Consider the following 15,000-nt stretch of genomic DNA (forward strand, 5'->3'; position numbering starts at 1 on the left):
TCGGTGGGTAGGTACCGGTCGACCCTAATAAATCACTAAAGCTCTCGTTGTCCATAACGTCTATGCGCGATAAATCACAGTGGTGACAAGCGCGCGGAGTACTCCTATTTTCCCTGATACTCTTGAAGCACGAGACAGCAAGAGAAAGAGAAAGGATACAGAGGGAAGAGTAGTGGGGAATAGAGAACGATGGCGAAGTGGTCGACTTGATGCAGGTATCTGGCAAACAGTGCTCGAGTATACACGCCTCCAACAGGTATATCGATGTTGTTCCCTCTGGAATGGTACCAACTATGTCGGAGATGGAAGAAACCCTTTAGCGATTTTCTCACCCCTCCTCCCGTCCCGTCCCCTTCCTCGAGTTTACTCACGAGATGGTGAGCCATGTGTCAGTGATACTCACAAACACAGACGTGAATGTCGAATCGTTTTCACCGACTCTCGAGCTCTCAACAGTGAGAGTGCTGTTGGAAACACTGCGAGTTCACTGAAACATCCCTCCTTGTGTGTAACGAACAGAGACGGAATTGTACGTTGTTCAGAGTGGTTTACTAAAAGGAGGAGGAGGAGGAGGAGAAGGAGGAGGAGATAGACCTCCCGTAGAGAAGTAGCAGCAGCGCGACGGTCCACAATTAACACGGCACATGCAAATCGAGCTTTAATCCGTAGCTTATTTCCAGCTCGCGCGCTATTGAGTATGGCAGCTCATGGTCGTGTGCCTCAGCTATGCCAATTCTAAAAAAGAGAAGAAGAAAAAAGTAACAGTGGGAGCAGCCGAGAATAATTCTCTCGGGCGAGGGTGCCCGATCGATCGATCGAACTACTATCCTCTCTCTCTCTCTCTCTCTCTCTCTCTCTCTCTCTCTCTCTCTCTCTTTCTTTCTCTCTCTCTTTCCTACCTCTTTTTTCGGTAGTCTCTTGTTCTACCTTCTCTCTCTTCTTTCAACTCTCTTTCTCTCTCATATCACATATACGTATATACGTGACTCTACAGGCAGTCACCTCTAAACTCTTCGCACATATACATACACATATAGAAAGGAGGTAGGATGGTGGAGTACAGACGTGTACCGACGAGGGTGCATAGGTAAAAGCAGACGGGAATATTTCCATGGCGTGCACATTCGTTATTCGACCGGTCGATGGCGGGTAATTGAATACGCAGCTTTTATACGGAGCGTAGGGTGGTGCTTTGGTTCTCAGCATGCGGTGTACATGGCGGTGCTGAGAGAGAGAGAGAGAGAGAGAGAGAGAGAGAGAGAGAGGGAGAGAGAGGGAGAAAAAGTGTGAGAGGATAGTAAAGGGAGCAAGAGAGAAAGAGAGACGTGGGTTGAGAGGTTCGGAAGAGTATAGATGGTGGTGGTAGTGGTGGTACTGGCGGTTGTGGTGGGAGAGGGGATTGAGAACGAACGATTCGGTGTGTTTCGCTGTTCCGGGCTTTTATAGCGGCGGTTGGAATTAATGAGGGGCCGTGTTTTCACGGCGGCCGAGTGGCAGTGCAGATTTCATTTTACTATTTACCTCCGGAAATTTATTCGACAACTAGCTTGGCCCCAATGGCGGAAAATATTGAGAGAGGAGAGGGAATCACTGACACGAGCTAGCTCCGCCAAAGTCCGGTTAAATCGTTTGACACCAAAGAGGGAAGAGAAGATAGGATTAACGAGCTTACCGATTCCGAAGTTAGAGATGACAAAAATTCTATTGTCTGTCTCGTCTTTGATAATCTTTTTCTTTCATCTTCTGTTATATTATTTTTTATTTTCTATTCATTTTAGAATGATAGTAACGCCATGGATTCGTGATTACTTGTGAAAATTTTTTATCGTTTAATAGTTATTAATTCCTTTATTTCTTTCGAATTCGTCTTTAATAAAAATATAGAAATATCATCTCTAATATATGTATTTATATTTCTCGATATTCTCTTCTCTTCCATTTTCTCTTCATTTAAAAAAGAAGAGAGAGAGAGAGAGAGAGAGAGAGAGAGAGAGAGAAATTAACTAAAAGGATGGGATCCTCGAGCGAGTCCGAACAAACCGTTATTAAATCGTGGATTCACCTCACGTTTCGCGATCTAACGAATTAATATGGAAATTCCAAAGCATCTTACGAACGAACGAACGAACGAACGAACGACGTCGACGCGAAATCCCGCAGGCACCCCTGGCAGCAATGGGAGCAATGGGAATGCGAAGCTTCGTTCTCTCATTGACGTCGAAGTCTCGATTTTCTCTCTCTCTCTCTCTCTCTCTCTCTCTCTTTCTCTTTCTCATTCTCTTTCTCATTCTCTTTTTATGCTTTCCATTTTTTAAAAAGAAAGAAAAAGTGAGAATAGAAACTCACGATGTATGGAAAATAATTACTTTGTCGAGGAAGTCTGCTTGCTTTTTTTTCTTTTTTTTTTTTTTTCTCTCTTTTTTTTTCTTTTTTCCTTCGTATGCTTCATAGGATACAACGAAAGATATAAAGAGAAAAGAAAGGAATTCTTTGATATAAAAATACTCATTTTTATGATCATTTAGCTATATTCGTGTGTAGTCGATCGCACGTATTTCCAATTTACGGCTTAATGAATATCCACTCGGTTATTCTTTTCGCTTTTATAATTTACAGCATGGGTTGTGGTAAATTTATTTGCAAGCCATGTTCGTGTCTGTGATCTTTACGTTTTCTTAGAGGTATCCAGTATGGAAAGTGCATCTCGCTCGTAAAATTTCAAGATGCTTGTCCGCCTATCGTCGAACGCATCGTTGAGAGAAAAATATCGTACCTTTTACGACACGGTCAATCGCACATGGTTCACGTTTATCTCGTTTATAAGAAAAACTTTCCTTCTCATGTATATTTGTGTGCGTATGTATAAAATAAATATATATATATATATATATATATATATATATATATATATATATACATAAAATATTTCGTATAATCTGTGAGAAAGGAGAAACAGCCGAAAGCCCGAAATGTCGGCGCCTATGATCTCACTCGGGACAGCGAACGTACTAAAATGAAACGTATATTTGAGGTTAGGGCGGATCAGGGGTTGAACTCACAGGGCCTGGAGTCGTTTATATGGTGATTCAATGGGGGTGCTTGGCAAAATGTCAAGGGACTCCTAAGGGTAGCTCGAGTTTCGGCGAGTTTCGAGACTCGCCTTGCTGCTTTCTACTATCCACCCTGTCGGTTTATATCTTCGAAAATTTCACGTAGGTTTGGTCGTTTCGTCGTATCAAGAAAAGAGAGACAGAGAAAGAGAGAGATAGAGAGAAAGAGAGAGAGAGAGAGAGAGAGAGAGAGAGAGCACAAAGATCGAAGACTTGAATTTCATTGATGGGAAGGAACGGAGAAGAAGATCGTTTCTCCACCCCTTCTCTTCTTTTTCGATTTTATAAAGTTCTTAACGAATGACATAAACGCGAAGTACTCTTGTCGTTTCTCAACTCAAAGTGCTTTGAGACAAGTATTTTTCATGACACTCATCTCTATCGACTTCCTGTCGAGATAGGGTTGACTGTACATAGAAAATTGAATATCTACAATTTAGGACTCTTCAGTTTTATTCGTAAAAAAAAAAAAAAAAAAAAGAAGAAGAAGAACCTATTGTAAAATATTTGAAAGATTAGAAAATTCTGTTTTACGATACAGTATTATCTTACTGTACGCGATTCGATAAAGAGACACATTAAACTACTGAAAGCTCTATTTATCTTTCGGTTATTTAACGAACGTGTCCAGAAAACTTTAGTCGGTTATTATGGTGCTTTATATTTTGGTTGATTTTTGTTATTTTGTTATTTCGAAATGTAAAATGCAAATATTTTCATAGTTTGTTAATTCAATTTCAGAATCATGTTAATAATTCTTTATCTTTCTTTGAATATAAATCATTCGTGTGTGTGTGCGCGCCTTTTTACAAAATTCAATCCACTTTTTTGTTACATCCTTTTTTTCTCTTTCACGAAACAATGATAACGTTTTTCCGCCATTTATTCGAACGAACAAGCTTTATCGTCGATACGACGGCGGTCGCTGATCTATGACAGAAGCACTTTTCAAAGCTGGAAAGACTCAAATCAATGGCCATTCTGGTTGTCCTATAGAGACAGATGTCGATCGGTCATTCTCTCTTTCTCTCTCTCTCTCTCTACCTCCCTCCCTCCCTCCCTTTCCCTCCTTTCTCTCTCGCTCACTTTTTCGCTCTCTTTTGTCAATGCAAAGTTTACACGCACGCGCGTTTATATCTCTTCTTCTCCCTCTGGGTGACATCAAAAATGGTGGAAGATTGCGTGGCAACCACCGATTGTTCGCGTTCGCACACAGTGTCATCGACAAACAGAGAAGTGGGAGAGTATATGGCATCACTAGCAGCAAAACGGTGGGGGAATTACGAGATGACTCGTTCTACGTACATGTATGTATAATGTACATACACATATATATATATATATATATATATATATATGTATATATATATATATCTATAATACGCAGAGCTTCGGATAGGATCGTTTAATGGAAAGGAAGCACGCGCCACGATCGATTCCGTTTCGTCAACAGGTTATATACCAATGGTTACACGCTATAGTTTTGTTCTTTATTACGATCGCTAGTTCTCACTCGATAAAGAAAGTAGTTTCTTTTAAAATCATTTATATAACCTCGTTCGAGAGAAACGTCGAAAATTGATTAAGATATTACATTTATTAATTGAACTTCAATGATTTCATTTTACTCAGGTTAATGGAGCGTTTCATTTACCTAACCTATTGGATAATAAATTACACGAACTTTAGAATGGTTTATAGAACACGCTGATATCTAGTTATTAAGATATTAAATCAAGATATTAACAAGACAAGTGTTAATATATTTTTATTTCCTTCAATGACTTCGCAAAAACTCGTGTTTATAATTTATTACCTTTTTTTATCCTTGTTTTTTTTTTGTGTTTTTTTTTGTTTTTTTTTTTTTTTTTTTTTTTTTTTTTTAGATAATCGGTCGTCGTGTTATTTTATGCGTGACTGTTCCTTTTTTTTTCTTTTTTTTTTTCTTTTTCTTTTTTTTCCTAATTTTGAAAAAAAGACTGCACGTGATAATGTCGAGGTGTTGAACCGTACTGGAGAAAGAAAAAGAACGTGAAAAAATGAACGTGCGAAAAAAAACCTTTCGAGTTCGGGGAAAACATGTGCTCTAGAGACATTTAAAACGTTCACCTACATAAGTTCTTCGAACTGGTCTCGGCGATGCTAAGCGTGCAAAAAATACTACGGTCACGTGACACGTAGTAGTAGTAGTAGTTGTTGTTGTAGTCGCGGTAGGTCAGTATTGTGTCTTTCTCTTTCCTGAATGAATGTCGAAAGGAATTATTAAGAGCTTCAGTTTAAGCCGTAATATCTTTGCACAGAAATATATGTCCTAGTGACACGGTTATTCAAAATGTTTTAAAGCGCAATATTTGATTAACCTTTTCTTTTTTTTCTTCTTCTTTTTTCTCTCTTTTTCTTTTTTTTTTTTTTTTTTTTTTTTTAACTTCTACCAAAGCGTTTGCAATGCTTAAAAGTTTGAAAAGATCCGCAGAGTATTGCGTTGAAAATTGTGCATCCATTTATCGATTATATTCGCCATTATGCTATATATTTCATGCCGACCAAAATTCCCAGCTGAATTTTAATTATCACGAATTAAAAATTACGTATTACGAGAATAAATCGTAAATTTCGAAAATATTGAATACGTACATACATATGTATATATCTTTATACAATACATTTATTCAAAATACAATGTTTCGAGCTGTAAATGTTGAAAAAGAAAAAAAAAGAAAAAGAAATAGAAAAAAAAAAAAAAAGAATTGTATTACGCTAATCTATATATTCATTGCAAAGATAATGGGCTTTCATAAAGTGTTCATATATTCGAAGATAAGCTTGAATAGAGGAGTTCGAGTCATAGAAGTTTCGTAACGAGCCGATAATATCGATGTATCTTCGAAACGGTGTCGCGACAACGACGATTACGACTCCTCGAAACGAGTCGTGGCCTTTACGGTTTCCGCACAACGCAAATTATTTGTGCGACGTCGTCGTCGTCGTCGACGTTGTCACGAGATCGCGCATTCGTGCCGCAACCGGCATTCGTGTTCTTAAGTAGTTTGCGAACTTCTAGACGTTACTCAAGTTTCTATCTTATCGTACATGACTCTCATTGGGGTGTTTCTGTTAGTCGAGGGTAGGTAGCAGAAGGCGTAAGGGTAGCTAGATGGCAGTTCAATAGGTGAATGTAATATGCAATAACTTCACTATAGGCCGGGAATTTAATGATTCTCGGTGGGAAAAGGAAAATCGAAATACTGTTGGCTTTCCAAGACTACTAGACATTTTTCCCTTGTCAAACGCATGCTTGAGTTTCTCGTAAATTCATTCCTCCATCGAGGAAGGGAAAAAAAAGAGAAAATGAAAAAGAAAAAAAAAAGCTGGGTAATTGCATGACTCTGGATTCAAAGTACTGCAAATTTTTCTTTCAAACTTGTTTTTTCCCACAACATTTGCCTCAATCGTACGTGCCTGAGCCTTCATTTTTTAATATAAAGATAAACTGGTACGAATGGTCGATAGGGATAGGATAGAAATCGCCGTGGAATTGTGAAAATAAAGCTCCCACCATTTTGCAATATCATCGTTCGTATGAAATTTATTTTTGCCAACTCTCATTGCGACCAACGGATTTACCGAAAGTAATAAAGTACGCGAAATACGAACCGGGGTTGATGCGCGTGCATGTCAAACGCGGTGGTGCATGTGATCGCGCATACCGTTGTATTTTATTAAAAATATCTCAACTCTTGCGAAAAAAATAGGAGCTTACGGTTACTGCCCGTTTACGAAAAAAATATTGCTAGTTTTTACGAAAAATGAAAATAAATAAAAAGAAAATAAATAAAAATAAATAGGAAGGGTATATAAGAATAAAAGAAAAAGATATTAAATTTAACAAATCGAAAGGCAAAACCAGCCGTCGGATTTGGCGTACTAATTATCTAATTAAGCGTAAGTCCGTTGGTTCCCGAGGGGAAGAAGACATAGAGGTAGGGGTGAGAATTTTCTGACTACTACTCTTACTCTTCTCATTCCCTTTCTCTTTCTCTCTCATTCTCGTGTTTCGCGGTACGACGTAAATTCGTTATAGCGAGCACACCGAAGCTGCGGTTTATACATCGGAAGCTCTCGGTGAAAACACTTTGGTGTAAAAACAGAGTTAGTGGCGTAATCCCTCCGCCCACATACTCCCTTTCATCCCCTCTGCCGTTTCCCGACATTCTCTCTCTCTCTCTCTCTCTCTCTCTCTCTCTCTCTCTCTCTCTCTCTCTCTCTCTCTCTCTGTCTTTCCCTCTTCGGTTGCGTCGTTGATGGGGTACGCTGAGGGTCACAGGGCCTGCAACGCGCTGGATTCAGGCTCTTCCTGTCTTAGTGGTGTGGTGTTACCATGGTAACAGACTGTAAGCCGCTTAACACCACCCCCGTTACACCCTTCTGAATCCTCCAGACCTCGGCATAGAGTCAACCCAAGCCCCAGAGTTCGTGATACTCACGGCAACGACGATGTTGCTCGTGTTAGTAAATGTCCTAGCATGGCTGCTGTTGCTGGTGCGTCGATGGTGATCGCATATATATATATATATATATATATATGTATGTATGTATGTATGTATGTATGTATATATATTCGCCTTCTTTTTATCTTGTCCACGACCACACGCACATTTTCACATCCTCGTTATAACGAAGATCTCTCGAACGAAAAGGTTATTCTATCGGCTAGCCCTTAGCCTATAATGGTTTTCACGAATAATGATGCTCATGAAAAAAAAAAAAAGAAAAAAGAAAAAAAGAAAAAGAAAAAAGAAAGAATCTCTTTTATATCTACGAGAAAGTCGATAGTCGTCGCATAAAATCCTTTAATTTTTCTTTCTTACAAATTCTCTCGTTCTACGTACTTTCCCGAGAGATTAAATGGTACGAAACAAAGATAGAAAAATAGAGACACGACAGTCTAGGGTAGATCGTGAAGGGACATCGAAAAAAAGTAGTAAAGGTGGGGATACGGATGAAAAGAAATTGCGTTTCGGAGCCGAGCACTTTAGGGAGAGCCGAGGATCGAGTTGGAGCAAAGAAGGGGAAAATGGTAGATATAGAAAGAAAAAGAGGGTGAGGATGTACATCCGCAAGAGACGCAGAGGCGTGTGCACTCTCCTGATGAGGAATTGAATGGAGGGCGAAAGCCACCCTCGAAAGGAGCGAGCCGTCGGGCATTCTCTCCCTGTTATTTTCTCATTTTGAACGGGTAGAGCTTTCTCTCGCGACGTACGCCGATTCCTCTCGCCCTTTGTCGTTCTTTTCGCGTGCAACATCCCAAAACAAAGACTAGGCCGAGTGGCAACGTTTCTTCTCTTCTTATATTTTCTCTCTCTCTCTCTCTTTCTCTCTTTCCTATTCCGTAATCTGCCAAAGAAAAAAAAAAAAAAAATAATCAGAAAAAAGGAAACAGAACTTCGATGCTTGAAAATTCTTCGTCCAGTCTTCACTTTTTTATTTTATTTTCTTTTTTTTTTTTTCTTTTTCGTTAATCCATAATTACCGATTGTTTTAATGACGAGACTTCGATTTCATTGTCGCGTTTCGTTTTATGTTTATAATATGAACCATGTCCATTGATCTTCCAAAAGATACCTATGAGCTCGTTGGAAAGTAAATGTGTACATAACACACACATATGTATATATATATATATATATATTATATGCAATTCGCGGCCATCTCATATACATTTGTTCATAACTAATCCCCGTCTGATGCGTAACGAGCGCGAGCCGTCCTCTTGGTGGCAATTAATTTATGTTAAAGTCATACAAATTAATGAAACGCTCACGTACGCGTGACACCACCGACATTTTATCGTCGATCCATTAACGCCTACCATTTGGATCATTCCTTCTGTTCTGCATTATCATTCGCTTTGTAACGAGCTTTATTTATTTATTCTTTTTTTTTTTTTTATTTTTTTTTAATTTTTTAATTTTTTTGCTTCAACGTTAACCGAGAAAAATTGTTAACGATGATCAACGATTGATCATCGTTTTTTCTTTGCTTTCTTGTTTTTTTTTTTCTTTTCTTTTTTTTTTCGTTCTTTTATTCGACGCTTTTTTTCGTTACCTCGACGCTCGTTCTCCAATTAATCATCGACGAGGCCGACCTCGACCGGTTGACCTCTTTGGCGGGTCGCGTCAACAGAAGTTCGACCTCCGATCTCGCAAGAAATTCATAATCCTCAATCGTGACCGAACGGGCTCTTTCGCATGCAACAAATTTAGATTAATTCTTTTGTTATTTTTATAGGTCGATAAAACGTATAAAAATATAAACGTAAAATTTGACTATTTCGAATCTTTCAACGTTTATTATTTCTCAATTATTTAAATCAACGTTGATTTTTATTAAAAATTCCACCTGAATATCATATATTTTCTATTGCAATCTTATACAAAGTTTTTAACTCTGATAGAAAATGTATATAAATCGATATTGATCTATCACTTATCGCATTATATAAAAGGCAATTACCTCGAGTAATATCAATTGCATGTATTCTTTACGTCTATGTCATCCTGACATCACAATAATTTTATCGTTATATTACAATCGAACGGAACGTATTCGTGCTTATGATCGTTGTTAAAGTAAATAGTTTCCTTCTATTTTTTTTTTTTTTCTTTTTGTTTTTTTTTTTACGTAACGCCATTTATCCTCATACGTATTATTGTAATTGCAATTTACGTGGTTCGTTTATCGATTTCTTTAGAACTAGTAATAATTTTAATGACACGTTGAAACGTTGATTTCCATTGAAATTAATTTCATTGCAGGTGTAACTTGGTTAATAATTCTTGATTATTTTCCACTCGCGGGATTGTTTCGTATAGATTTTGAAATGAAGGAAAGATATTTGTGGGATGAATTACGTATAAAATTATTTTCATAAATACATATCAAAAAAAAAAAAAAAAAAAAAAAAAAAGAAAGAAAGAAAAAACGGAAACGTAACTGTGACATCCTCACTGACTTCAGGATTTCTTTCAGGTCTCCAGCCAGCCAGTACCAAAGCACAGCCAACGTCTATTGGCAAGTCCCACAGACCCAGTTCCGGCGTTCTACCTCAGGGTCATACCCCGGGACCCGGGCCAGGTGGCCAACAAAACAACAGAAGTTTTGCCGCAGCTTTGAGGAACCTAGCGAAACAAGCAGGACCGGCTCCTCAGGAAGAGGAACCCCGTGCCAGTCCCAAGAATCGGGCTCCACCTCCTCTGGTCAGAGGTCCTTCTCCTGCCAAGGTGAGTGATCGCCTTGTACGACCTTCCAGTCTTTTATTTTCTTCTTCTCTTTTTCACTTACTTCCGTCCATTCTTCTTATCCCTTTTTGGTATCCTTTTTCTTTCTTTTTTTCTTACCGGAGTGAACGTACTCGAAGTATAGGCTACGACGACAAAGCACTTTCTCGTCGTTGAGTTCTTTGTACAAAGGCAATGTATATGTCTGTAAAGGTAAAAGAATTTATGTCGGTGCAACAGTTCGGATGGAGAACTTAAATGTATTTATAATATGCGTAAGAGAGTTTAGTAATCTTTGTAGAATCTGGATACAGGAATGAACTTTGCAAATGCTAAATTTCCTAAAGATCGAACGGTCGTTCCTATAAAATTCAATATTCTCTAGGAAAGAGAAGAAGAATGTAAAGTCAAAGTCTTTTGATAAAGTATAAGCTAGTGAAAGAGAATCTTCAATCATGGCTCGATATGAAGAAAACGTTTATTCTGCTGGAAGAGAGTAGAGAAGCTCGATTTGGTATAATCGAAAGATCAAAGCTTAATTTCCCATTTCTCTCTATTCTATTCTCGTAATTCTCATGAATATATTTTCTTTTTTCTTTTAGCGAAAAACAACTATCGAATATTAAACGTCTATTAAATAATCATCTTAACAATTTTTTCTTTACCATAATAATATTTCATTGATAATAAATGTGTATAATATAAGTTTGATTTGATTTGCAGGAACGAACGTCGCACGAAAGAAGGCCGGAAGAGGTTCCATCTTTGTACACGACTGCCAGACCTACTGAAACTAGCAAACATAGCGTGACTGCAGCAGCTTCCGAATTGTTGGCTCGTTCCGGTTTCCAACCCTATCGACCTGAACACCATCCGGCCCATGCTCCGCCTGCCTTCGCTTTGGATCCTGCTGCTTACAACCCTTATCACCATGGTCTTTATCCACCACCACATCTGCAGCACGCTTATAGGTAAATACTTCGATGTATTAATCGAGAATATTCTAATGATTTTCTAAAATCTATTGGATTTTAATCGACGATATAACATTGGAATCATTTCTCCTTTTTTTTATTTTTGTTCACAGGTTAGAAGAACAATTGTATTTGGAACGATGCGGGATGTTGAGACCACCGTTATTTCCTGGACTACCGTCGTATCCCCTTTATGGGTTAAGATACAGTCCAGACATGCTCCCACCTGCTTCACTGGGACTCATGTCACCGGTGATGCACGAGCGGTAAGTAAAAAAACTAAAGTCGACTACTATCGACTTCGTCTCGTTTCTTTAATAAAATCTGTTGAAAATCTAGATATCTCTCACAACGTTCTTGAGATTTAACGAAGCGACGTTTCTCGTTTCAGGTTGAAATTGGAAGAGGAGCACAGGCTGAGACAAGCGCGGGAACAGCAGGCTGCTATACGAGAGGAGGAAGAGAGGAGAAGAGCAGCACGAAGCACTGCTTCCTCTGCCCCGGTACCCGCACCTACACCTGCATCCACCGATACTGCAGGTGAGCGAGTCGCTCCACCCCCCACAGCCTTTCATTAAAAAGAAAGCGTCACACGAAATCGCCAAGATCGCTCATTAACGCGTGAAACCTCTCTTTTCGTCGCTGGCTGCTCTAGATTGATAAAACGAAAAGGAACAAAAAAAAACAAACGAACGAACACACACCCACACACACACACACACCCCAAAAAATATCGCGCGACTACTCTCTTTCGCCTTAAATGCTTAACTTATATCCAATCCTCTCCGATATAATCTACCTTTCTCTGTTTCTATCTCTTATTCCCTTCTCATCCTAAACCTAATCGCGTAAAAACGATCACCATAAGTATTTTCCTACGTTTGAACCATCGACAATTGAGATTTTTTTTTTATCTATTTTAAAACGAAATAATCTATGTTCCGTTTTCCACGTAGTTCTTTTTTTTTTTTTTTTTCTCTTATAAATCTTTTTTCTCTTTTTATCTTCATCTTTTATTCTTCCCCCACTCCCCGCCCCCCCTCTCTCTCTCTCTTTTCTCTATTTCTCTCCGTTCTCGCTTTTTGCCTCAGAAACATCATCAAGACAAACTCGATGTTTTATACAATGAGTTGTCCTTTCAACATTCTCTTTATTAATCATTAATCTCGTTAATTTTATTATTAATCTTGAAATAAATTAATAAAGTATATATCGGTGCCAAGCGATCGTTCTCTTATTAAGGAATTTTGTTAGTATAACGTAGTACAAGAATCTTCGAGTAAAAGATGAAAAAAGAAGGAAAAGAAAAATGTCCTATATGCTGCGAAAATAAAAAAAAAAAAAAAAAAAGAAAAAAAAAAAGAAAAAAAAGAAAAGAAAAAAGGAAAAAAAAAAGAAAAGAAAATTTCAATCGACTTGTGTTTCGAGCGAGAAAAGAAAATAAATTAGACGAAGCAACTGACGAAGCCAAGCGAGGAGAAGTCGTTGTAGAATATATTTGACTGTGACAGAAGTTTCAAAGAAACGAGGAAAAAAAACATACTACGCTTCTAATTTTAATCTAGATATAATTAAACGAGAAAATAAAAAAGAATATAGTCATAGTTAATTGTTTCTTATGGAGGTCAGAATAATATTTTTTAGATAAGCGCACAGCTCGACGATCTAGTTAAGCCTAACGTTCGTTCTTTGACTTTTCTTTCTTTTTTATATTATTTCCTTTTCTTTTTCTTTTTTCTTCTTTTTTTCTTTTTTTATTTTTCTTTTTTATTTTCTTTTTTTGTTGTCTTCTTTTTTTTTTTTTAATTTTTCTGTTTTTTTTTTTTTTTTTTTTTATTATTATTATTATTATTTTCATTTATTTACCTTATTTTGTTTTTCTTCTTCTTCCTTTTTCTTCTTTCTTCTTTCTGAGAGAGAAGTTCAAAGTAGAACAGTTGGCCTCGCGACGGTCCTGGGTGCTCTCGATCGATTTTAGTGTAATTTAAAAATACTACTTCTATTCTTTTGTTCTTCGTTTCTTTGTGAAAGAAAGAGAGCGTAAAAACCATCTCTGCCTAACCCTCTACGATCTCGAATTTCTTAGGGTTGGGACTGACTGAAACGCGATCAATTTCTTAAGGCCCGATTTAGCGAATTGTTCAGTTCTCACTGCGGACCGAAGTCAGACTTATTCAAAACATTTTGTCGCTAACTTTTATTAGATATCAAGACGAATAATCTAAGTCGGCCTTCGGTCGGCCGTTACCTATTGTCTATATCATGTTCCAAAAATCACTTTGTAGTACTCGAATAAGACCTCTGAATGTACAATTACAGGTTCGTTATATAATTAATCGTTTTATAGTTATATTAAACGTCGCAAATGGCGAAACTTAAACATAAGAGTGCACGCCTTTCGAAGAAGGGCTGATTTTTGTTGAATTCTTCATTCTAATTCAAAAAAAAAAAAAAAAAAAAGAAAAGGAGGAGAGACAATGTTATTGCGCGTTAGGATTATCTCATTCTTTTTTTTTTTCTTTTTTTCTTTTTTTTTTTTTTTTTTTTTGTCATACCATTTATACGTTAAACATTGTTTCTTTTAATTAGATTATAATTTTCTTTCTTCTTTCCCATATCAGAGAATCTTTGTATAGATGTATACTATAAAAAAAAAAAAAAAAAATTTGCATATACTTTACGCAAATTCTTGAAAATTAACATCGTACAAATTGTACGAATACAAAAATAATGATCGGTGGTCACATCAGTCGTCGTAAGTTATTTGTTCATCCTTTGTTTTCTTTCCCTTGTATATTCTAAAGGTCGATGATCGTGTAGTGCTCGTCTTTTACTAATCTGGTGGTGAACCTTTATCAAGTAATTTCTTATTCGTTAAATTAGGTAGCAGGCATTTGTTGTAATACGTGCCAAGACAATTAGACGAAACACCGATTAAATAATCAGTAATCTCATATACGTATATACTAAAAAGTATATATATATAAATATATTAAAATGTGTGTATATATATATATGTACATATATATATATGTATATATGTATATATATATACACACCTTTCCAGGCGCAATGCACTCTTGCGTATTAGTTCCCGCAACTGTTTTAGAAATTTTTGCAAATAATCGCTAAATGTCGAAATAATTTCCCTTAATTGTAGTTAAACACGTTGCTCCTAATACTGACTGAATCCACCGATGTATATAACTTTATCACACATATTCTTTTGTCAAAATTATACCATTTTTATATAATTTATTATGTAAACATGTATATTTGGACTACAATTGAAAAATAAATATTGCAAAAAAATTTGATCAAAATTCTGATTGTACTTGGAATTCTTGACCCTCGCATCATTTTCTGAAACAGTTTTGGGGAAGATTCGATTAATGTTAGTCTGCACTTGTCATTCGGACAACGGTTATTAGAGCGTCATCACCATTATCCATAAAATACATTGGCATTGCTTTTTAATCTTGGCTAAATGATGGTGACTAGCGATCGTCGCCTTCAATCAGCGTATTAGATAGTTTTATTTATTCGTAATCTTAGATATCTATTGTAAATAATCGTAAACGGAAATCATCCCCAATACTTCGAAGCGATTAGATTCAAATATCTTCTATAGCAACGAAA

General features: G+C 37.0%; 1 protein-coding gene across 1 annotated transcript in view; it reads left to right on the forward strand.

The window, feature by feature from the left end:
- LOC124428260 overlaps positions 1 to 15,000 on the forward strand; it is a 78,789-nt gene that overhangs the window by 57,859 nt on the left and 5,930 nt on the right. Inside the window, exons 9-12 of the mRNA XM_046972152.1 lie at positions 10,140 to 10,390; positions 11,111 to 11,358; positions 11,475 to 11,627; positions 11,753 to 11,901. Coding sequence (XP_046828108.1) covers positions 10,140 to 10,390; positions 11,111 to 11,358; positions 11,475 to 11,627; positions 11,753 to 11,901 — 801 coding nt within the window. The remainder of the gene's footprint in view (positions 1 to 10,139; positions 10,391 to 11,110; positions 11,359 to 11,474; positions 11,628 to 11,752; positions 11,902 to 15,000) is intronic.

The sequence above is a fragment of the Vespa crabro genome, chromosome 11 (assembly GCF_910589235.1).
Source record: "Vespa crabro chromosome 11, iyVesCrab1.2, whole genome shotgun sequence".
Lineage (NCBI taxonomy): Eukaryota > Metazoa > Arthropoda > Insecta > Hymenoptera > Vespidae > Vespa > Vespa crabro.